Source organism: Cyprinodon tularosa, unplaced genomic scaffold (assembly GCF_016077235.1).
Source record: "Cyprinodon tularosa strain WSP-4 unplaced genomic scaffold, ASM1607723v1 ctg1761, whole genome shotgun sequence".
Classification (NCBI taxonomy): domain Eukaryota; kingdom Metazoa; phylum Chordata; class Actinopteri; order Cyprinodontiformes; family Cyprinodontidae; genus Cyprinodon; species Cyprinodon tularosa.
Window position 1 is genome coordinate 1 of NW_024038583.1, and position 25,475 is coordinate 25,475.

A 25,475-nucleotide genomic window follows, 5' to 3' on the forward strand; every position below is an offset into this window, starting at 1 on the left:
TTGTTCAAAATTAAGAAATATGTTCAAGTGAGAGTGTTTACACATGCCATAAGATTAACTGTATTAAAGTCTAAAAAATAATCATTTTTCTTTAACAACTCCCTTGAAAAAGACTTATTTAATCTCAATGGAGTTTTTTCCTGGTTAAATAAAGGTTAAATCAAAATTTTTTGTTGTTTTTTATTTCAAGTCAGATGCAAATAAATGACCCACCTGACTTTCTTCTGGGTTGCTGGAGTATGTTGTTTTATGTATGTTTATTGTTTAGTCATTTTAATCATGACCAAACTGCTTATGCAATTTCTTTTAAATGAGCTCAAAGAGAGTTTCCAAAAAAATGATAGAAAACCGATTGCCTCTTGAGTTCAGAGATTGAAAACACTGATGAAAATTACAAGACATATCATTGGGAAAAGTAGAAAACTTAAAGCAGCTGAAAACAGCTCTAAAAAGACACATTGGGTGTGTCATGATGTTGATACAGCAAATTAAGTGAGTTTCATGTTAGAGCAGTCTATGAACAAACATTGGTTCCTCAAAATGACTATGGAGTGTCTATTACCATGGCAACACATGATGCACAGAACAGGATTTCCCTTTTTTCCATAGATTACTGCTGCAGACAGCATTAATGGAAATTAGTATAGGAGCACAACTAGAAACGACAAAAAACAAAACAAAAACAAACTAATACGAGAACAATCAGTACGCAGAAAATAGCCCCAAAAACCTTTTCCTGTCAACTGCACCATCCCACAGAAATACCAGCAGACGCTATTTCACTACAGCTGGCATTAGATCTCTGTCAGGAAAATAATTGTTTTTATCAGTTACTTAGTTACAGAGCGATGTTATGTGTAGTGTTTTTAGAAACATGGTTAGACTACAACAAAGTAAAACACCTCCACAGACAGTCACTTCCTTTTAAATACAGTTTTTCAAAGTGAGGGCAGGAACTATAAGGAATGCACATTTAATTTTATGTTTTCATCTCATTTCATTAAAACATGTTTGCTGCACAGAGTCCTCCAAAACGATAATTAGGAACGAGAGAAAATTTGATCAAGACTTTCAAAAGCTTATAACCTCATTCACTCACAAAATATTTCTATCCTTACACAGGCCCCTTTATTTTCTCTGCAGCACAGTCAGCTGAATACCAGTAAGGCCCATGTGCTTTTGGGACTGAACTATGTGACTGAAAGGTAAAATGATGAAAAAGCTGTAGGTATTTTCCTGCTTTGACTCTCTGGTAGAAAAACATCACCTATACCATGTAGATAAAAAGTAAAGTAAACGCCTTTTCTTGGGAAAATTAAGTCCTTTATGAATTTTCTTAGGAAAGTATTATAATGTGGTACTTCTCTCCACCCCTCCTGCTTTAAGTAAATGGCACAGTCCAAAATAGAGCCAGCGCTCAGTCTGGATTCATCTCTGGATCACACACTATTAGTGGTTTACAACACCTCTGTTCTTTTATATTTACCACTACTGTACAAAATCTGTCATGGGGCCCATAGGCGGAGGAATATCCCCTGATGCAAAGGTTGCAGATGAAAAGGTCCAGCTGATCTGTGATGAGGCAAGTATTGATTACTGCCCCACCAGTTTGGACATATGGCCTTCATCTTTAGGGACCTGATTTTATGTCATCTCGATTATTCCTCAGGTGAAACCTCATGTGGAGAAAAAAGCAGGGAGGACCTATGATGTTTTTACCGCCAAGACCTACAAGACTCAGGTGGTTCAAGGGACAAACTACTTCATAAAGGTGATACTTTTTCTATGGGGGTGATTTAAAGGCAATTTCTGTAGCTGAATTTTAGTCCTTGTCCTTGATTCTTCCTTAAAATTTCTGATTCAGTTGCATTAACATTCAGTTGACCGAATAAGAGTTGAAAAGAAATTGTTACGGCTGCAGTGGGTCTCTGCTTTTTCTTCTTTTAGGGTCCTGGAGGCAGGCCTTCTGCAGGTGTTATGTTTTTTCCCTGATTGGTGCTCTGCTGCTTTAAAAGCTGTCATGCTGCAGCAGTCAGGAGGCTTTTTTCCTCCTCTCCCTCTTCAGAAATTCAGTTGGTTTGGTTTGGACCTTATGATTGAGTTTTGTTAGGTTTGTTTTGCGTTTGTTTATTTCTAATTAGTTATGGGTTTTGTATTAATTTGTTTTGGCTTCTTATTTCAGGTAATCCTTTTTCAGGTTTTACTTAATATAATTTCATAAATTTCCTTTTTCATTAACTCTAAAAATCCTTGTGTGGTCTCCATTAATGTTACCCCACCAAACAAGCCAGGTGGACGTAACAAAATCTACTTGTTAAGTTATTGTACTGTAACTGAAAAACTCAGAGTTAAATGAACTGCTTTTGTTTATATTATGAATTAGGTCCTTTATATTTAGTTTTTTTTACATTTTATTTTATGGTTAGTTTTGTTTTAGCTTAATGGTTAACAGTTTGCAGAAGTAGTATTTCTTGAGGAGTTTGCACATTTTGTCATGTTACAACCACAAGTTGTATCTATATGTTGTGGTGCCCTGTGAAAGTATTCTGTTCCCTTTTTTCCACGTTTTGCTGCATTTCAGGCTTCAAACATAAAGTTATAAAATAAAAACACTGGGGCATAATCATGAAGTGGAAAGAAATGTATTGAATATTTTAAACTTCCTAAACAAATAAAAAACTGAGAAATTGAGTGTGCAAGATTATTCAGGCCCTTTGAGGTAATACTTTGTATACTCCTTCCATTTTGATATAACCACCTTTGGCTGTTTAACGCTTCTGGAAGAAGGGAGCGGGAGATCGACAGGCGGATTGGTGCAGCGTCTGCCGTGAAGCGGGCGCTGTACCGGTCCGTCGTGGTGAAGAGAGAGCTGAGTCAAAAAGCGAAGCTCTCGATTTACCGGTCGATCTACGTTCCTACCCTCATCTATGGTCATGAACTCTGGGTCATGACCGAAAGAACGAGATCGCGGATACAAGCGGCCGAAATGGGTTTCCTCCGTAGGGTGGATGGGCTCTCCCTTAGAGATAGGGTGAGAAGCTCAGTCATCCGGGAGGGACTCGGAGTAGAGCCGCTGCTCCTCCACGTCGAGAGGAGCCAGTTGAGGTGGCTTGGGCATCTGTTTAGGATGCCTCCTGGATGCCTCCCTGGTGAGGTATTCCGGGCACGTCCCACCAGGGGCAGGCCCCGGGGAAGACCCAGGACACGCTGGAGAGACTATGTTTCTCGGCTGGCCTGGCAACGCCTTGGGGTTCCTCCTGAAGAGCTGGAAGAAGTGGCTGGGGAGAGGGAAGTCTGGGTCTCCCTTCTTAAGCTGCTACCCCCGCGACCCGACCCCGGATAAGCAGAGGAAGATGGATGGATGGATGGATGGATGGATGGATGGATGGATGGATGGATGGATGGATGGATGGATGGATGGATGGATGGATGGATGGGCGGACAGGCGGGCGGGCGGGCGGGCGGGCAGGCAGGCGGGCTGTTTAACGCTTGGGAAATCTTTTTCTTTCCAAATCTGGTTTTAAATTTCTCCACAGCAGTACAGGTGCTGGTCATAAAATTAGAATATCATGAAAAAATAGATTGATTTCAGTAATTCCATTTAAAAAGTGAAACTTGTATATTATATTCATACATTACATACAAACTCATGTATTTCAGATGTTTATTTTGTTTAATTTTGATGATTACAAATGACAACAAATGAAAATCTCAAATTCATCATATCAGAAAATTAGAATATTACTGAAGACCAATAAAAACAAAGGATTTATAGAAATGTTGGCCAACTGAAAAGTATGAACATGAAAAGTATGAGCATGTACAGCACTCAGTATTTAGTTGGGCCTCCTTTGGCCTGTATTACTGCAGCAATGTGGCGTGGCATGGAGTCGATCAGTCTGTGGCACTGCTCAGGTGTTATGATAGCCCAGGTTGCTCTAATAGTGGCTTTTAGCTCTTCTGAATTGTTGGGTCTGGTGTATTGCATCTTCTTCTTCACAATACCCCATAGATTTTCTATGGGGTTAAGGTCAGGAGAGTTTGCTGGCCAATTAAGAACAGGGATATCATGGTCCTTCAACCAGGTACTGGTAGCTTTGGCACTGTGTGCAGGTGCCAAGTCCTGTTGGAAAATGAAATCTGCATCTCCAAAAAGTTGGTCAGCTGCAGGAAGCATGAAGTGCTCTAAAACTTCCTGGTATGTGGCTGCGTTGACCCTGGACCTCAGAAAACACAATGGACCAACACCAGCAGATGACATGGCACCCCAAACCATCACTGACTGTGGAAACTTTACACTGGACTTCAAGCAACGTGGATGAAGTGCCTCTCTTCTTTTCCTCCAGACTCTGGGACCTTGATTTCCAAAGGAAATGCAAAATTTACTTTCATCAGAGAACATGACTTTGGACCACTCACCAGCAGTCCAGTCCTGTTTCTCTTTAGCCCAGGCAAGACGCTTCTGACGCTGTCTGTGGTTCAAGAGTGGCTTGACACAAGGAATGCGACAGCAGAAACCCATGTCTTTCATACGTCTGTGTGTGGTGGTTCTTGAAGCACTCACTCCAGCTGCAGTCCACTCTTTGTGAGTCTCCCCCACATTTTTTAATGGGTTTTGTTTCACAATCCTCTCCAGGGTGCGGTTATCTCTCTTGCTTGTACACTTTTTTCGACCACATCTTTTCCTTCCCTTCGCCTCTCTATTAATGTGCTTGGACACTGAGCTCTGTGAACAGCCAGCCTCTTTAGCGATGACCTTTTGTGTCTTGCCCTCCTTGTGCAAGGTGTCGATGGTCGTCTTTTGGACAACTGTCAAGTCAGCAGTCTTCCCCATGATTGTGTAGCCTATAGAACTAGACTGAAAGACCATTTAAAGGCTTTTGCAGGTGGTTTGAGTTAATTAGCTGATTAGAGTGTGGCACCAGGGGCCATCAATTTTGAACCTTTTCACAATATTCTAATTTTCTGATATGATGAATTTGAGATTTTCATTTGTTGTCATTTGTAATCATCAAAATTAAACAAAATAAACATCTGAAATATATGAGTTTGTATGTAATGTATGAATATAATATACAAGTTTCACTTTTTAAATGGAATTACTGAAATCAATCTACTTTTTCATGATATTCTAATTTTATGACCAGCACCTGTATATGAGAACTGCCTGGTGTGTTCCTTATTCTTCATGATGCCCTATGTAATTTAAACTGACCTCTGAAAAGATCACAGAGCAGTTGCATTTATACAGAGACTTGATTAAACACAGGTGGATTCTATTTATCATCCCAACAACTCTAAAAAACTTATCTTTCTCTCCTAAAGAAAAGTGTACCCACATCATAATGCTGCCACCACCAATTTTCATAGTTTCACAGATTGTGTATTAAGAGTTATTTGCTTTTTCAATTTTGTTACAAGTCAGAAGGTTGACCTTTGGCCTCCCCTGACCGGAACCCCTTCACAGAGCCACTTTGTGTCCTCCTGAGATTTGCAGATGGACTGTGCAAGTTTGTTAGTTGGCTGCTAAAGAAACAAAGTTATAATGGATTGTATTTATTGGTCTCAGAGTATGTGCTTACTATACTCTTTTATTATTTTATTTTATTCTGACAGAAATAAAAATGATTAAAAAGAATATGATATGAATATGAAGAATATAATATGAAAAGTTCAAATGGTACTTCAATACTTCTGGAAAGCACTGATGTATGCAGCAGTAATTAATAGCTGGTAACAATATGGTATGTGGGGTCGATTCAGGTCCACATCGGTGGAGAAGATCACATTCACCTCCGTGTTTGGAGAAAACTTCCGTGTTACGGAGGCGATGCTGAGCTGACCGACATGCAGGTCTCCAAGAGCCACCATGACCCCATTGAGTACTTCTAAGGCTCACAGTGAAGATCCGAGATCAGGCGGACGGCAGTGAAGAAAGCAAATAGTCAATATCCAGCATACAAAGTGCACCTCATATGTTGATATAATATAACAGCTGGTCTTGTGTAAATTGTTTACTCCTCAGTAAATCATGCAAATCACATGTTTCATCAATTAAAATAATCATTTGTAAGCAGTTTGTATCCCCTGATTTCTGCCATTAGTCACATGTATGTTCCTCATTTTTTTGCATGCAGCATGACTCATAATATTCCTCAAAATGCAGACATGTGTCTCTGCAGTTGGGGTTTTTAAAAAAATTCCATCTTCTGCACAGAACAAACTAAATCTGCAGCTTCATCAGGGTTCTTTCAGATTTTAAATCCATGTACCACTTTTCACACAGGCCTAGTTGTAAGGTCGCACTAGCTTCAATTTAAATGTTCATATTTTATCTTAATTCCTATTGGAATGTGTAGCTAATCAAAAAGCACAATCATGTTTCCAATTATGTTGAATGAAGTAAAACTAAAATAAACCCAGTTCAATACCTTTAACTGATTTAAGTACTCTTCCAGCTACTCTAATTAAGTCTCTATTTAAATAAAAAGGATATACTGCACTTCCACTTCTTACTGCAAACACAATAGAAATTGGTAGAGTTTACCTGACTTATGCAGTCAGGGTCATTATTGCAGTATTCCATGCTGTTCTTTAGTCATCGGCATTAAGGACAAAAAATTATAGCAATCTGCAACATGAAGACAAAAAGAAAAAAAAAGCCACAGATAAAGTTGTGGAGTAAAATGAAATCCGTTAGTAGGACAACTTAATTGTGCACTTGAATGTTTCTAGAAAACCAGAAGTCCTATTTTGCGTTTGTCACAAAGCGTGGAAGACAGATCATAAAAACTTTCTACATCTTACTTAGTAGTGTTTAGAGCATCAGTTAAAAAGAAACCAATACAATATAAAAAGACATACCTACCAACCTAAGGTGGAAGACTATTTGTTGTTAAACCAAACAAATCTTAGCTTTACAGGTCAATCCCCTGGCACCATCATCCTATTAGGATGCTTGTTTAGTATGGACATGAGCGCTGATGATCAGAATGTCTGATCAACATCTAGCCTGACCTAGAGTGCTTTAAATCAGTGGTGTCCAAAGCCCCTTCTGAAAGCCTGGATCAGAGGTTTCCCTGGTTAAACATACATGCACCAACTAAAAGTGTCTGTTCAACTGAAATCTTTTGTGAAAGTTGAAAATACTGTTTTACTAAAAGTGATTATTTAATTTTCTTTCAATTTAATATATTTAATCATTGCAGTGGCTGCTGAATTACTAGTAAAAGCGTATTATTTGGGCAAAACGACACTTTAAAATATCGTGTTGGAGAAGAGGAATGAGAACAGAGGGAGGTGTTTGGTATCTTCATGACTCAGGTTTTGATTCAAAACCCATTTTTCCACTGTTACCACTTGTCTGTGTCCCAAATTCATCCAGCTGTCTGTCACTAGCAGCCGCTCCTTGGACGCAACTTCAAGAGGGAAAAGGGGGGGAGGAATGTGAGAAGGTAGAGAATTTGCCCCTTTAAGAAAGAGTAGAAAGCTTTAATCAATAAGCCGTGAATGGATTTATTATTTTCATTCATGAACTACAGCATGTTTGATTTTTTTTTTATTTTCTATATCCCAATTAGAGTATCAACCACAAAAACAACACCCCCTCCGATGTTTAATGATGGTACGCTCCATATTGTTGAATCATGTGATTTACTGACTCAACTTAAACGCCTCATAGACATTACATTCTTGCATTTTGGCTCATTTTTCGCTTACCTTCGGGACATTTAAGACTTGCTACGATGCCGATGTGTGGAGGCACCTCAGAAGTAAAGGAGGCCGATGGGAACGTTCAGCAGATTTGTGATAAAGTAAGAAAATAACTCGCATCTGTCTAAAAACACCAAGAAATAAAGGCAGAAATTGTTTCGGTCCGACTTTCTCCCGTTTATCCGTTTTTCAGGTGAAACCTCATGTGGAGCAGAAAGCAGGAAAGAACTATGACGTCTTCACCGCCAAGAGCTACAAGAGTCAGCTTGTTGCTGGGACCAACTACTTTATAAAGGTAGATATTGGTTATAAGGCTGAATAGTGGGCGAAACATCCTGGAAATCTGCACCAAGTAATGAAACGGTCTTTGTTTTTGGTTCTAATGGTCGAAAAAAATCCGGATTTAGTAGTTTAATACGACAATCTCTAATCTAAGACTTTATCGCAATACTTCTGTCTATAGACGAGGTTTAATTAAAGTCAGGTTATCGGAAAATAAACTCGGAAAAAACATAAACTTTCAAAGGATAATGTTATTAAACAGTACACACCCAGATTAGTCAACTGTAGTTACTGTTTTATCTTGTAGTTGTAAAAAATCAATGACTCCAAGTATAAAAACTGAACTAAAGAAGTTCAAATTGTTCAAAATAATGATGATAGTTCAAGTAGATCTACAACTATTAAACCACCTTTGTTTTTGTGTGTTTGTGGTTATTTTTTAAAAGATGATATACATTAAGAACAAATAAAAAGAAAATAACTGTCTATTTTTTATTCTATAATGGTAATTTATTTATTTCAAATTGTTTGTCCTTTTCCAAAATGCCAAGAATCTCATAGACTGGATTGTATCTTGACGTTAATTTTTAGTTCTTTTCACAGAATCCTAACTAAGGTCTGAACTTTGACTGGGACTTTCCAACAAAACATGCTTTAATCTAAATTATGAAATTTTATCCATTTCTGTATGTTTGCTATCTTCATCCTGCCAGAATTTTTAGTAAACTCCAATTAGCTACCCCCATCGCTGTAAAAAGCAGGGACTGGGAAGCTTAGCATGATACTTCCACCTCCATACTTTAACATGGAGACTGGCGAAACAAGAATGTATAACAAAATGCTAATTATTACAGTGAATTTTGTTCCGACAATCTAAAAGAAGGTCAAGCAGTAACCCCTTTGTAATAACATATTCCGTGAATCAAGTGAGTACAGTACTAACTGTTAGTTTTTATCTTTCTCAGGTCCATGTTGGGGGTGATGAGCATCTTCACATCCGTGTCTGGCAGAAACTGCCGTGCAATGGAGGGGAAGTAGAGTTGAGTGATATTCAGCTCTCCAAGAGCCACCATGATCCCATCGAGTATTTCTGAACAGCTGTATATTCTAGCAGAGCTCTAGGCCTGCAGAATGCTCCCTCAGTGTCGTCAACCTGTTGTTTTGTTTTCTCGCCCGCAGTGATAACTGACATTTTGAGTCTCATGCAGCATAACTTGAAACCATTAAAGAATTGTTTTTATACCCTTTGTCTGAATAAGCTGAAAGGGAATTGATTTGTGTCTTTTCTCTTCCTGCTGCGGCTGCTTACCTAAGATCTGACAAGGTGAAACATCGATAGATAACAGGATGACAGTTTTTAAATTTCTCAATTCTATTAGAACAACTGGAAGAATGCATCCTCTCTGAAGGGTACATGAGCAAATACACACTCAGAAAAAAGTATAAAATTATACCTTTAAGGTATAATTTTACTACTATTTTTATCCTCAGCACTGGGTACTTATGTGCACCCCTATCAATTACCCTGCATAAGTTAAGAATTATATCTTTGGTGACAATCTTGAACTATGGTGGTGTACACCCTGGACAGGTTGACAGTCCATTGCAAGCAACAAAGGGGACACAACCATGCACACACACCATCACACCTACTGTAAGGACAATTTAAAGATGCCAGCCATGTTGTTGGACTGTGGGAGGAAGCCGGAGTACCTGGAAAGAACTCATGCATACACAGGGAGTACATGCAAACTCCATTCAGGAAGATGCCACAATGCAGCCCATATAAATGGATGATAATGATTCTTATTATTTTAAGGTTTGTTTTTTTTCCCCTTAAAATACTATACTACATCCCTTCGTTCTAAAATGTATATTGAAACAGTTACCCTCTAAATACTGTCATCCTTTTTGTGCAGCTTCTGAAAGCATACCTTAAAATGATATATATTATATATTCCCTAATATATATATATATATTACATATACATTTACAACTAGATTAAATGCATCAAGTTATGGTAGTATCCAATGAGCTGACAAGACAGAGGAACATTCACATTGCATACCTCATGCAGTCTGTTTTTTTTAAGAATAGTTTGTTTTTGAAGTTTATGTAAAACTAGACGGACGAATACTATAGTGTGTGATGAAGTTTGAACAGTGTAATACTGTAAATAAAAAGAAAATGGCATGTAGTACTTGATCGCAGTTGGATCTGTCACTAACTAGGCAAAAAGGACGTGGTTCACTGTAAACACTGGCTTCTAGCTTGTAATATGCAGCAAAAGAGCAAAGCTTCCTCTGTAAATTAAAATACCATGTTCTCATTTTGAATGGACCTGCTCCAGTTACATTTGGCCCGAATAAACAACTGTTTAGGCATTTTCAGCTTTTTATTGTCATGATGAAAACCTTATTTTATGCAAAAGCTTACAGACGTTACATCGAATCTAGGCCAGCTGACCAAATTTAGAATACAAAGCTGTCCTTTTCTGTTTTACACAATGAATTGGCTTAGGAAGTCTTTCAAAACAGAATTTCTCTGGGAGCAGATTTTCTTTTACACTTGCTCAGCAGATTCTCTCCATTCCACTCAAATCATTTTTTTTTTTTCAGGTCAGCCCAAAGCGATGCAAACTAAATGGCTGCTATAGGCCACTAGAAAGCCCCCCCAGACTAAGTAAACAATAAACACTTGTTTGCATAAATTATAATTTCGCTACTGTTATCTGAGCAAAAGCAGCTTATTTTTAGAACTGAATTATTGCATAATTTCTAATATATGCAAAACATTATTCCAAACAAAAAAAAAACTATTTATTTATATTATTTAGTTTTGTGCTTGATGTTTTATTGTTTTTTTGCTACGACCTTTTTTTTGTTTAATTTAATTAATGTTTTTTTTTAATCAAATCTTTTTATTCATTTCGTTGTTGCATTGATGATCATTTTGGCACATTCCTGGGGGAGTATTCTAGAAACAAAAGTAGACAAACATCATATGATACCTCTACTATAAACAAATGACATGCTAAAATGACATAAACATATAGTAAACTGTAGAAAGCATTGCCAGTGCTGTGAAGAGTTTAAGGTAGGTTTGTAAATGGTAAAATCATCTGACTGTTGATCGCAGCTTTCAATATTATGGGCTGATTCAGAGGGGCACCATATCAATTTTTGCTTAGGACCTGTTGGGATCCGGAGGCTTGCCCACCAGAGGGCGCCAAGGATCCCTTCCTGGGGATTTGTTTTTCAGTCGGTTTCTGGGTTCTGTCTGCCTTTCTCCTCCAGAGGGCGTTCTGGGTCTCCTGAAGCTGGAACTGACTTCACCAGCTGTTTCTCATCTGCTCATCAGGAGATCAGCATATAAGCAGCAGCAGGACTACACTCCAGTGCCACCTTAGAAGATTACAGTTAAGATTATCTTACTGGAGTTATTTAAAGGGTCATTATAAAAACCATCCATGTCAAGAAATTTTAAAACCTAGTTGGGAAAAAGGGAAAAAGACTTTAAAATCCTTTGGTTGGGAGATACAAAGTGATGTTAAAAATTTTCAGTTATCATCCATAAAAATGAGTGATACAGTTCCTCTGTCACTGGTTCATCCATCTCTATTTAATGAAACCATTGTGCACTTATCATTGTTGAAGAAGAGGGAAAAAGGAAATTTTTCAGAATCTTGCTCAGTCCAATCATATATAGAAAATAAATATTTTGGTTATGTTCAAGTGTATACAGATGCATCTAAAAGCCTAAGTAACAACAATGGGGTGTCATTTATCGTCCCAGAATTTAATATAAAAAAAATGTAAGAGGATTTCTGATGACGTATCAGTGTTTACAGGGGAAATGATGGGAAGTATTTTGGCTTTGAGTTGGATTGAAGATGTTCGTCCTTTAAGAAGTTTAATTTGCTCTGATTCAAGCTCATCGTTATATTCAATTAAAAATAATCATTCCAATAGTAGACCAGACCTTCTATTGGAGATTCAGTTAATACTTTATAGAATTCAAACCATGGGATTAATTGTCATTTTTACATGGGTTCCATCTCATATAGGAGTAATAGGTAATGAATTGGCAGACAGATATGCAAAACAAGCTTCAAAAAACAGTTGCATTGAGATAATGATTCCATTTAGTAAAGAGGAGATAAAATCTATTATAAAACAAAAAGTTAAGGAAAGATGGCAGAAGCAGTGGGAGGAGGAAAGAACTGGTAGATGGCTTTATAGCATTCAAAGGAAAGTTGGGGTAATGAGGGGAACAAGAATAAGTAGAAAAGAAGATAATATCATATCCAGGTTACGTTTTGGTCATACAGGCTTAAACAGTACATTATTTATAATGGGAAGACATCCATCAGGAAATTGTGAATTTTGTTTTTAAGAAGAGACAGTAGAACATGTTTTGTTGTTTTGTCCAAAGTACTCTGAGGAGAGAAGGAAATTAGAATATCGACTTCTAAAGAATAAGTTACAGTTAAAAATATCAGATATGTTGGGATATTGCTCCTCTTCTGAATATTTATGTCATTTATTAAGATTTCTTAAGAAAACTAAACTGATAGAAAGGATTTAGTTGGGTTTTTTTTTTTTTTTAAGTTGCTTCCTGATCCACACTCCTTACCAGTAGGTGGCGGTAATGCACACCAATAAGTTGCTTGTCAACCGCCATTAAACAAGAAACAACAACAACACTCCAGTGCCAGAGTGTTAGCCAGTAATGGTAACAGCTAGACCTGAGCCAACCAACCTGTCTGATTCCCTGACTCCTCTGAAAGCCTGAATCTGAACCTAACCAGTTTTTGTCCTCTCTGCTTCCTAGGAAGAACTTGACTGAAACCTGGAGCTCAAGAAGAGCTTCTCAACAGAATCCTGCCTGCCTGCTTTCAGAAACACATCTGAAGATTAAACTGTCTGAACCTGCCTGCCGGCTCTCTAGAAGAGAGCTTGGAGAAACTCAAGATCTGAACACCATCTAGTCTGAAGTCAAGCCCTGCTGCTGCCTAGTCCTCTGCCGCCCTCAGTCTCTGGACCCTTCTGGTTCCCTCCCTCTGCCGCTCGGCCTGAACCACAGAACAGGTACAGATCTGCACTTCATCTCAGATAAAGGATCATTAGCTTCCTGGCTAATCCAACTGTCCCTCTCTGCAGAGAACCCTGTGTGACCAGTCCCGGATCTGTTTCCAGCATCAGTTATATAACTTTGTGTTCTTTAATAAACAGTTAAACTTTTCCTCTGACTCCGTGTGTGTTCTGCATGTGGGCTAGTAATCTAAATCCCACCATGACAGGACCCAATGGAGGCTTGGGCCGGCCAAAGGAGACTGGAGTTAACATAAAGTCCTTTGATCAGATTAAATCCCATTAGATTTCTTTCTTAAAGCTTTACAATCATTAACATGGTATAAATATGGTGCATTTTAAGGACAGGACATGTTAGCTTATATGTCATTTTAGAGATATAACTGTTATGTTCTCCCCTTTGAGTTTTGAGTTATCTATGTCATTCTGTTTTGTTCAGTTTATTTTCCATTCTGTGTTCTATTTAAGCTGTGTTGCATTTTTTGAGTTACTCTCTTTTCCCCTAGCTCCCTTCTAATTACTTCTATCCACACCTGCTCCATATTCAGCTCATTAGCCCATTCATCGTTCTGTTCCCCATAGATACACCTGCAGTTCATCATTGCTGGTTTCTTGTCGTTACTTGGCTCTTCATGTGTGTTTTCCTCTGTGTCCTGTTTTTTTGTTTTCTGCATTGTGTTCTTGGATTTTGTTTCCGTTTGCCATTAAATCAGCAAATACTCATCCCTACCTCCTCATCTCTACATTTAGACCCTCAACCTAAATGAAAAGAAGTGATATTGGATGGCTTTTAAAAATCTATTTAAATGTATCTTCATGCGTAAGGATTTCTGCTCCTAATGCTTTAGCATATTTTCTCACAACTAGAAATTGAAACACATTTTAAATGTTTTTTATTTTAGAGACCAACATTAGTAAAAAAGATCATGTCTTACTGAGATTAACGTTACATTGTGGGTGATCTGCAGGGTTAGTTCTTCACTACATTTACTTTATTTTGTGATTAATCTCCATGGTGAGGTCCATCCAGTGATTCACACTCATAAAGTGGCAGTGTTCTGGGTTGATATATTTCTCTAATAAACTTGTAAAATGTAATCTACAGTATGACCTCTGTTTTTGCTCCTTTTGTTTTACCTTTATAACTCAACCCAGTGCTACATGAGTTGGGGGAGGTCGTAGCAAAGTCGTTTTCATGTGCCTTTGACATTAATCTGTCATGCATGTGACAAACATCCAAAGGTTTTATCAATATGAATTAATATGTAGTAGGAATATGAAAAATACGATAAGGGATATCGCAACTGGCCCAATTTTACAGGTACTTGCCCCTGCACCATCTGTGGGCCAGTGGCATTGCTCTCTCTCTCTCTCTTTCCTTCCCTCAAGGCACCACTAGGTCTCTGTGACTGGAATCGGAGTTGGGTAGGCTCAGAAGGTTGTCAAATGGGCACCCCCCTTCACTGGTGTTTCGTTGATTTAAGCCCATGACACCTCGGAGGGGCTCAACGGCAAATCCAGCGTCCTGGACCCACCCCTACCGAACGCCACCCAACTCCTCATCCAGTTCTTCGTTCACTCAGTGCTTCGGTTCTGCCAGCGCACCTCGCGCTGCATCCAAATCCAGCGAGATGCCTCCTCCGCCAGCTTGGTGACGTTGGCTACAAGCCGCTTCCTGGCCAGCCCTTCAATCCCCAGCAGTCCAAGGGCTCTCCAGAGCGACCGTCCAGCAAAGCCTCTGCAGCCTACCTCCACTGGGAGATTCCAGGTCTTCCATCCATTTTGCTGGCTCTCTAGGATGAGGGCTTGGTATTTATTGAGCTTACGCTCATAGGCCTCCTCCATCCTCTCTTCCCAGGGGATAGTCAGCTCGATGAGCACCACCTGCTTGGTACCTTTAGACCATAGAACAATGTCTGGTCTCAGGCTAGTGTGGGCTATCTCCTCAGGGAATTTGAGCTGCTTTTTTAGGTCTGCCCGCATCTCCCAGTCATTTGCCGTGGCCAGGACCCCCTTGCTCTTCCCTCCTACTACTCCACTTTCTCCTGCCCTGGTAAAATGTATGAAACAAGGCCCTTTGGACAGCTGTCTTGCCCTTTTCCTTGCCTGCTCTATGCCGTCGGCCAATTGAGCAAGGATCTGGTCATGACGCCACCGGAACTTGCCATCTGCTAAGCTTGAGTGACATGAAGAGAGGACGTGCTCAAGGTTAGCTGTCCTTCCACAGAGCTTGCAGCTTGGGCTCTCGACCATTCCCCAGGTGTGGAGGTTTGAGGGAGTAGGTAGGACGTCATAAACAGAGCATAAAAGGAACTTCCATGCTCCAGATGTCCTGCCAAGTAAGAGCTCTCGCACTCTCCCATCTAGTCCAGCTGCCTTGTTTGTTCATGGCTACAGCCTTGACATGCCGGCTTTCCTCCTCCACCCTTCTGACCTCTTTCTGCACCAAGCCTCGCCTCTCCCTTGGGTCCGCTTTGTTCCAGCTTGTTCTGGTGAAGCAACCTAAACCCAGCCTTCCCTGGGCTACCGACCCGACAATGTCTGCGTGATTCAGTCTGTCCTCGGCCTCCTTCAATGCTCTGCTGGCTGACCACTTTCGGCCTGTCCAGATGACGATGTCTGCCTGACGTACTCTCTCGTCTTTACTGTCTCACAGCATCATGGCCTGGCGTGTTTTTGTCGCCTTGTACTCTTCCACCACTGATGTTATTGGCAGCTGTAGCTTGCTGCCTGTGCTGTACAGGCCAATGGAGCAAAAGCTTTTTGGGATGCCCAACCATCTCCTCAGGTAGGTGTTCAGCTTCCTCTCCAGTCCCTCAACAGTGGAGACAGGTACCTCATAAACCAGGAGAGGCCAGAGCAGTCTGGGGAGAACCCCATGTTGTTAACCCCAGGCTTTGTACTTGCCCGGGAGGCTGCTCTTCTCGAGAGATGTCATCCAAGTTTCTGCCTGGCTAAGCAGCTCCTTCACACTCTGCCTGTCATTGAGGTCCGCCCTGTACCAGTTTCCCAAGCACTTCACAGGCTTTTCTTGGACAGTTGGGATCGTGTTCTCTCCAATTTTGAAGTGATACCGATCCTGAACGAGCCCCTTCTTCAGAACCAGGCTTCTAGATTTTTCTAGTTTGAACTCCATCCTTGCCCAATTTGTGATCTCAACCAAGTCCTCCAGAATCCATCTTCCTTCTGGTACTGATCTTGCTGTTATGGTGAGATCGTCCATAAATGCTCGAATGGGCAGCATCTGGACTCCACTTGCAAGTACTGCACCTCGACGCAACTTCTCTGCTGATTTGATGAGAAGGTTCATCGCTGCGGAAAAAAGGATCACTGAAATCGTTCAGCCTGTGACAATGCCCACTTCCAGTCTCTGCCAGTTGGTGGTAAACTCCCTACAGGTGAAACGCATGTTGAATCCGTCGAAGTAGTATTGCAGAAGTGCCTGAAATCGCTTAGGTATATGGTAGGTCTTCAGCGTCAGCTCCACTAGCTTGTGGGGTATTGTTCCATAAGCATTTGACAGATCCAACCACAGTACTGCCAGGTTGCCATGGTTTTTCTTCGCGTCCTCAATGATTTTGGAGATAACGCTGGTATGTTCAAGGCAGCCAGATATCCCTGGAATGCCCCCTTTTTGTACCGCAGTGTCCATGTACCCGTTCTCCAACATAAAGGTGGTCAACCTCTTTGCCAGGATCCCCAGGAAGATCTTAGCTTCCACATTGAGCAGTGAGATGGTGCGAAACTGCTTGATCCCTGAGGAGTTCTCCTCCTTAGGGATGAAGCACCCCTCTGCGATCAGCCAGTCATCAGGAAGGTAGTTCTTCACTCTCACTCTGTTGCCTTGCTGCCTCCGTCACATCAGCGATGCTGCTCCTGCTTCCCTCCTCGTCATGTGCCTGGAGATTCTGGAGACTGTGGTTTGTGTCCTGCCCCGGCCTCTCCTCCGTCTCACCAGGTTTCCCTGTGCGTTGCACATTACTTTTAGGTTGTAAGCACTTCATCTTTGTCTGATGTATCTTCAGCCCTTTCTCATTTTTGCATTTCTTCCCACATCTACAGACCCGGGATAAATCGCTTGGCTGTTCCGTAGTCGTTTGTCCGTTGATGGTGGTCATAACGTTGTTCTGCCCTTTGGGTCGATCATCCTCCCCCGCTCTCACTCGGCCCCGGGGGTATCTGGTAATATACCTTTCCATAGTGGTTGTTTGGGTTTTCTCCTCACGGAGAGTGTGGTTGGCCTGCCAAGCCGCCACACCCCAGCTCTGGTCTTTCTCAGATGTCAGCAGTCTTTCCTCGCTGTCACCGTTCTTCCTCGGTTGCCAACTTGTCTTTCCAAGTGGTCACTGGGTCTGCCAGAAAGAAAAACATAATGTATAAATATCTGAGACATGTATCTCAAAAATAAGGGGATTTAGATATGCAAAAAGTATATATATATATATATATATATATATATATATATATATATATATATATATATATATATATATATATATATACAGGTGCTGGTCATAAAATTAGAATATCATGAAAAAGTAGATTGATTTCAGTAATTCCATTTAAAAAGTGAAACTTGTATATTATATTCATACATTACATACAAACTCATATATTTCAGATGTTTATTTTGTTTAATTTTGATGATTACAAATGACAACAAATGAAAATCTCAAATTCATCATATCAGAAAATTAGAATATTGTGAAAAGGTTCAAAATTGATGGCCCCTGGTGCCACACTCTAATCAGCTAATTAACTCAAACCACCTGCAAAAGCCTTTAAATGGTCTTTCAGTCTAGTTCTATAGGCTACACAATCATGGGGAAGACTGCTGACTTGACAGTTGTCCAAAAGACGACCATCGACACCTTGCACAAGGAGGGCAAGACACAAACGGTCATCGCTAAAGAGGCTGGCTGTTCACAGAGCTCAGTGTCCAAGCACATTAATAGAGAGGCGAAGGGAAGGAAAAGATGTGGTCGAAAAAAGTGTACAAGCAAGAGAGATAACCGCACCCTGGAGAGGATTGTGAAACAAAACCCATTCAAAAATGTGGGGGAGATTCACAAAGAGTGGACTGCAGCTGGAGTGAGTGCTTCAAGAACCACCACACACAGACGTATGAAAGACATGGGTTTCTGCTGTCGCATTCCTTGTGTCAAGCCACTCTTGAACCACAGACAGCGTCAGAAGCGTCTTGCCTGGGCTAAAGAGAAACAGGACTGGACTGCTGGTGAGTGGTCCAAAGTCATGTTCTCTGATGAAAGTAAATTTTGCATTTCCTTTGGAAATCAAGGTCCCAGAGTCTGGAGGAAAAGAAGAGAGGCACTTCATCCACGTTGCTTGAAGTCCAGTGTAAAGTCTCCACAGTCAGTGATGGTTTGGGGTGCCATGTCATCTGCTGGTGTTGGTCCATTGTGTTTTCTGAGGTCCAGGGTCAACGCAGCCACATACCAGGAAGTTTTAGAGCACTTCATGCTTCCTGCAGCTGACCAACTTTTTGGAGATGCAGATATCATTTTCCAACAGGACTTGGCACCTGCACACAGTGCCAAAGCTACCAGTACCTGGTTGAAGGACCATGGTATCCCTGTTCTTAATTGGCCAGCAAACTCTCCTGACCTTAACCCCATAGAAAATCTATGGGGTATTGTGAAGAAGAAGATGCAATACACCAGACCCAACAATTCAGAAGAGCTAAAAGCCACTATTAGAGCAACCTGGGCTATCATAACACCTGAGCAGTGCCACAGACTGATCGACTCCATGCCACGTCGCATTGCTGCAGTAATACAGGCCAAAGGAGGCCCAACTAAATACTGAGTGCTGTACATGCTCATACTTTTCATGTTCATACTTTTCAGTTGGCCAACATTTCTATAAATCCTTTGTTTTTATTGGTCTTCAGTAATATTCTAATTTTCTGATATGATGAATTTGAGATTTTCATTTGTTGTCATTTGTAATCATCAAAATTAAACAAAATAAACATCTGAAATATATGAGTTTGTATGTAATGTATGAATATAATATACAAGTTTCACTTTTTAAATGGAATTACTGAAATCAATCTACTTTTTCATGATATTCTAATTTTATGACCAGCACCTGTATATAAAACCATCCCAGTCTCCTCTATCCTTTAAAAGCCTGCTTATATTTCCAGCAGTCTCACAACTTTAATGCTTGTGAGGTTCAACTTCTTTTAGTTTGCTGAAATATTTGTTGAAATTCTGCAAATTTCTGGACTTTCTGACTTTTACTTAGAGACACACCAACAACAGTAAAGGTTAAGTTAAGGGGCATTTTAAGGCCCTTAATGATCAACTCTTTGTAGTTTCGCTATGAAAACTAACAGTGACACCTGATGGTAGATCATGATACAGAGGTTCATTCTAAATCGAATTAAGGCATTGTAGCAAGAATCTATAATCTCTATCATCATTATTGGACCATTATGAGATGTTAAAGTTAGTCGGCTCAGAGTGCACAAAAAGAAATACAACACAGATAAAACGAAAACACTTTAGAAGGTCCTTGATAATTCATAGATAAAAACATGGCTGTACATATTTGGCAACCTGCGAATCACAAAAGGCTTGAATCAGAAGTAATTTGACGTTTGCCCAATGAAAAAAATAAATATAAAAATACCTGACTCTTCTTTGTCAATTCTGTTTGCACTTGAGCAACCTGTAGATGGAGCACTGATACCATAAAGTACCTGAAGGCCCATCCTCATAAGCACATTCCACTCTGGAGGGGAATGTGTTTGAGGTGGTACATGAAAATAAATACCTTGGAAATGTAATTGATGACTTCCTTACCTTCAAACCTTTTATTGATAAACTTGTTAAGAAATTTTTAATAAGACAGGTTTTTCTTTTGGAGTAAAAAAAGCGCCTTGTCTCTGTCGGTCTTTGATTATGGTCACGTTTTTTATAAGAATGCTACTTCTTCACGTCTTCAAATGTTGGATTCTGTTTCCTATGCTTCATTAAGGTTCATCACAGACTGTAGAGCCATGACACGTCACTGTGACTAGGGAAGCCCGCTTTATCATCCCAACAACTCTAAAAAACTTATCTTTCTCTCCTAAAGAAAAGTGTACCCACATCATAATGCTGCCACCACAAATTTTCATAGTTTCACAGATTGTGTGTTAAGAATTATTTGCTTTTTCAATTTTGTTGCAAGTCAGAAAGTAAGTTGACCTTTGGCCTCCCCTGACCGGAACCCCTTCACAGAGCCACTTTGTGTCCTCCTGAGATTTGCAGATGGACTGTGCAAGTTTGTTACCCCAGGCTCACACCGACTCCGGTCTTACCGTTGCGGTGCGGTGGGTGCGGCGCCGCAGTGATTCCAAGTCATTAAAAAGACGTAAACCTCTCTCACCGGCTGCTGAGCTGTCCGGCTGCGGTTACCGAGACACTCCGGCGCTGCAGGAAAATTCCGCAAAAAAGCTATCCTTGCGGCGTGCCGGAGCCCTCCGCAACAAGCTCTCGCAAAAATCCTTTATTTGGGCCGTGTTATCGCATGAAGTTACGTGAACTCAAGTGAACTTCTGTTAAATCTCCGGACCTGTTACCGGAGCCGCAGAGCCGCACCGCACCGTAGTCAAAAGGGTGGTGTGAGAGGGGGTGTGCGGGAGTTGCGGTCTCCGTCGGCTCGGTAACTGCACCGGAGCCAGTGTGAGCAAGGGGTTAGTTGGCTGCTAAAGAAACAAAGTTATAATGGATTGTATTTATTGGTCTCAGAGTATGTGCTTACTATACTCTTTTATTATTTTATTTTATTCTGACAGAAATAAAAATGATTAAAAAGAATATGATATGAATATGAAGAATATAATATGAAAAGTTCAAATGGTACTTCAATACTTCTGGAAAGCACTGATGTATGCGGCAGTAATTAATAGCTGGTAACCATATGGTATGTGGTGTCGTTTCAGGTCCACATCGGTGGAGAAGATCACATTCACCTCCGTGTTTGGAGAAAACTCCCGTGTTACGGAGACGATGCTTAGATGACCGACATGCAGGTCTCCAAGAGCCACCATGACCCCATTGAGTACTTCTAAGGCTCACAGTGAAGATCCGAGATCATGCGGACGGCAGTGAAGAAAGCAAATAGTCAATATCCAGCATACAAAGTGCACCTCATATGTTGATATCATATAACAGCTGCTCTTGTGTAAATTGTTTACTCCTCAGTAAATCATGCAAATCACATGTTTCATCAATTAAAATAATCATTTGTAAGCAGTTTGTATACCCTGATTTCTGCTATTAGTCACATGTATGTTCCTCATTTTTTTGCATGCAGCATGACTCATAATATTCCTCTAAATGCAGACCTGTGTCTCTGCAGTTGGGGTTTTTAAACATTTTTCATCTACTGCATAGAACAAACTAAATCTGCAGCTTCATCAGGGTTCTTTTTAAGTCCATATATCACTATTCACACAGGCCTAGTTGTGAGCTTAAATTTTAATGTTCATATTGTAGCTTAATTCCTATTGGAATGTGTAGCTAATCAAAAAGCACAATCATGTTTCCAATTATGTTGAATGAAATGAAACTAAAAGAAACCCAGATCATTACCTTTAACTGATTTAAGTACTCGTCCAGTGACTCACATTAAGCCTCCATTTAAATCAAAAGGATATATATTGCACTTCCACTTCTTACTGCAAACACAATAGAAATTGGTAGAGTTTACCTGACTTATGCAGTCAGGGTCATTATTGCAGTATTCCATGCTGTTCTTTAGTCATCGGCCAAAAAATTATAGCAATCTGCAACATGAAGACAAAAAGAAAAAAAAGCCACAGACAAAGTTGTGGAGTAAAATGAAATCCGTTAGTAGGACAACTTAATTGTGCACTTGAATGTTTTTAGAAAACCAGAGGTCCTATTTTGCGTTTGTCACAAAGCGTGGAAGACAGATCATAAAAACTTTCTACATCTTACTTACTAGTGTTTAGACCATCAGTTAAAAAGAAACCAATACAATATAAAAAGACATACCTAAGGTGGAAGACTATTAGTTGTTAAACCAAACAAATCTTAGCTTTACAGTTCAATCACCTGGCACCATCATCCTCTTAAGATGCTTGTTTAGTATGGACATGAGAGCTGATGATCAGAATGTCTGATCAACAACCAGCCTGACCTAGAGTGCTTTAAATAAGTGGTGTCTGTCGCTACCCGATCCGTACCGGTAGCACGATCCGTACCATCAGCTCATTTGCGCCTGCGCGAACAGAATAACTTCCGGGTCGCCAAAAAATAATGTAATTACGGTACTGAAAAAACTTTATTTATATCCTTAAATAATTAAAGAATACTAAACTACATCGTAAAGACAATATTGAAGACTTTTCTGGAAGAAATGGATGCTTTTTAAATTCAATCCATTGTATTGCTTGACGTCATTTTTCTGGAATAAAAATCCAAATTTTCAGGAAATGTTCCCTTATCAATGAAAAACTGCAGGTCACGAAAGGTAGCAAATTAATCCATTGTGGGATCAGTACTGCTGGAGTGCATAGTTAAGTACAGAGTAAATCAAATATTTAAACAAATTTAAATATATACGCTGTGTGACGTATATTTGCGCATGCACAGAGCAGTCAAAGTAACTATCACAAGGCGAGTGAACTTTTTTATGTATTTCAGTTTTTTTATTTTTAGAAAATGCAATATTGACGAAAATACAAAGATATACAAAAAAAAAAAACATGCCTCTAAAAAATACAAAAGAATAAAAAAGTAAGAAAAAGGAAATATTGCCACCGGAAGTTATTCTGTTTGCGCACGCGCAAATGAGCTGATGGTACGGATCGGGTAATGACAATGTCCAAAGCCCCTTCTGGAAGCCTGGATCAGAGGTTTCCCTGGTTAAACATACATGCACCATCTAAAAGTATCTGTTCAACTGAAATCTTTTGTGAAAGTTGATAATATTGTTTTTATTAAAAGTGATTATATAATTTTCTTTCAATTTAATATATTTAATCATTGCAGTGGCTGCTGAATTACTGGTAAAAGCTTATTATTTGGGCCAAACAGCACTTTAAAATATCGTGTTGGAAAAGAGGAATGAGAACAGAGGGAGGTGTTTGGTATCTTCATGACTGAGGTTTGTTTCAAAACTTGCTTTTCCACTGTTACCACTTGGCTGTGTCCCAAATTCATCCAGCTGTCTATCACTAGCAGCCGTTCCTTGGACTCAACTTCAAGAGGGAAAGGGGGGAGGAATGTGAGAAGGTAGAGAACTTGCCCCTTTAAGTAGAAAGCTTGAATAAATAAGCTGTGAATGTGATTTATTATTTTCATTTGTGAACTACAGCATGTTTCAAAATTATTTTATTTTCTATATCCCAATTAGAGTATCAACCACAATAAAAACACCCCCTCCGATCTTTAATGATGGTACGCTCCGCATTGTTGAATCATGTGATTTACTGACTCAACTTAAAAGCCTCATAGACATTACGTTCTTGCATTTTGGCTCTATTTTCGCTTACCTACAGTATGGAACCTTTCAGAGTTATTCCAACTATGATGTGTGGAGGCACCTCTGAAGTTATGGAGGCCGATGAGAACATTCAGCAGATTTGTGATAAAGTAAGAAAATAACTCGCATTTGTCTAAAAAGACCAAGAATTCAAGGCAGAAATCGTTTCCGTCTGACTTTTCCCCGTTTCTCTGTTTTTCAGGTGAAAACTCATGTGGAGCAGAAAGCAGGAAAGAACTATGACGTCTTCACCGCCAAGAGCTACAAGAGTCAGGTTGTTGCTGGGACCAACTACTTTATAAAGGTAGATATTGGTTATAAGGCTGAATAGTTGGCGAATCATCCTGGAAACCTGTATTTAGTATTTTAAAACGACAATCTCTTATGTAAGATTTTATCGCAATACTTCTGTTTCGAGGTTTAATAAGGTTTAATTAAAGCTAGGTTATTGGAAAATAAACTCGGAAAAAACACAAACTTTCAAAGGATAATGTTATTAAACTGTACACACCCAGATTAATCAACTTTAGTTACTGTTTTATCTTGTAGTTGTAAGAAATCAATCAATCCAAGTATAAAAACTGAACTTAAGAAGTTCAAATTGTTCAAAATAATGTTCAAGTAGATCTACAACTATTACACCACCTTTGTTTTTGTGTGATTGAGTTTTTTTTTTTTTTTTTTTTTTTTTTTTTTTTTTTTTTAGATGATATACATTAAGAACAAAAAAAAAAGAAAACAACTGTGTCTATTTTTATTCTATAATGGTTTCAAATTGTTCGTCCTTTTCCAAAAAGGCCAAGAATCTCATCGACTGGTTTACTGAACTGAAAACATTAATTTTCAGTTCTTTTCACAGAATCCTAACTAAGGTCTGAACTTTGACTGGGACTTTCCAACAAAACATGCTTTAATCTAAATTATTCAATTTTATCCCTTTCTGTATGTTTGCTATCTTCATCCTGCCAGAATTTTTTGTAAATTCCAGTTATCTTCCCCATCCCTGTAAAAAACAGGGACAGGGAAGCAGGGCATGACACTTCCACCTCCATACTTTAACATGGAGACTGTTGAAACAAAAATGTATGACAAAATGCTAATTATTACAGTGCATTTTGTTCCGACAATCTAAAGGAAGGTCAAGCAGTAACCGCTTTGTAATAACATTTTTCGTGAATAAAAGTGTGCTCAAGTGAGTACAGTACTAACTGTTAGTTTTTATCTTTCTCAGGTCCATGTTGGGGGTGATGAGCATCTTCACATCCGTGTCTGGGAGAAACTGACGTGCAATGGAGGGGAAGTAGAGTTGAGTGATATTCAGCTCTCCAAGAGCCACCATGATCCCATCGAGTATTTCTGAATAGCTGTATATTCTAGCAGAGCTCTAGGCCTGCAGAATGCTCCCTCAGTGTCGTCAACCTGTTGTCTTGTTTTCTCACCCGCAGTGATAACTGACATTTTGAGTCATATGCAGCATAACTTGAAACCATTAAAGAATTGTTTTTATGCCATTTGTCTGAATAAACTGAAAGGGAATTGATTTGTGTCTTTTCTCTCCCTGCTGCAGCTGCTTACCTAAGATCTCCTGACAAGGTGAAACATCGATAGATAACAGGATGACAGTTTTTAAAACCTTTCTTTTTCTCAATTCTATTAGAACTGGAAGAATGCATCCTCTCTGAAGGGTACATGAGCAAATACACACTCAGAAAAAGGTATAAAATTATACCTTTAAGGGCTCAGGGATGTCAAAATGGTTCCAGAAAGGGCTGTGTGGCTGCAGGTTTTCTTTCCAACCAAGCAATAGCACACAAGACTCTAGTCATCTCATTAGTGAGTCCAATCTGAACATGAAGACTTCA

General features: G+C 39.6%; 3 protein-coding genes across 4 annotated transcripts; all 3 read left to right on the forward strand.

Moving 5' to 3' along the window:
• Positions 1-1,399: 1,399 nt before the first annotated feature.
• LOC119781405 (cystatin-B-like) lies at positions 1,400-21,356 on the forward strand. 2 transcript variants are annotated; one of them, XM_038281839.1, is made up of 3 exons: positions 1,400-1,582; positions 1,670-1,771; positions 21,044-21,356. In XM_038281839.1, the coding sequence occupies exons 1-3, from the start codon at positions 1,508-1,510 to the stop codon at positions 21,116-21,118; spliced, it is 252 nt and encodes an 83-aa protein (XP_038137767.1). In that variant the 5' UTR covers positions 1,400-1,507; the 3' UTR covers positions 21,119-21,356. The 2 variants fall into 2 exon arrangements, with proteins under 2 accessions (XP_038137767.1, XP_038137766.1); XM_038281838.1 differs by lacking the exon at positions 21,044-21,356 and adding an exon at positions 5,764-6,083 and having other exon boundaries at positions 1,408-1,582.
• LOC119781406 (cystatin-B-like) lies at positions 7,653-9,269 on the forward strand. Its single transcript, XM_038281840.1, has 3 exons — positions 7,653-7,814; positions 7,907-8,008; positions 8,961-9,269. The coding sequence occupies exons 1-3, from the start codon at positions 7,746-7,748 to the stop codon at positions 9,087-9,089; spliced, it is 300 nt and encodes a 99-aa protein (XP_038137768.1). The 5' UTR covers positions 7,653-7,745; the 3' UTR covers positions 9,090-9,269.
• Positions 21,357-23,563: 2,207 nt separating the features above from the next.
• Positions 23,564-25,153, forward strand: LOC119781404 (cystatin-B-like). The gene is made up of 3 exons (XM_038281836.1): positions 23,564-23,723; positions 23,816-23,917; positions 24,845-25,153. The coding sequence occupies exons 1-3, from the start codon at positions 23,631-23,633 to the stop codon at positions 24,971-24,973; spliced, it is 324 nt and encodes a 107-aa protein (XP_038137764.1). The 5' UTR covers positions 23,564-23,630; the 3' UTR covers positions 24,974-25,153.
• The last annotated feature ends 322 nt before the right edge of the window (positions 25,154-25,475 follow it).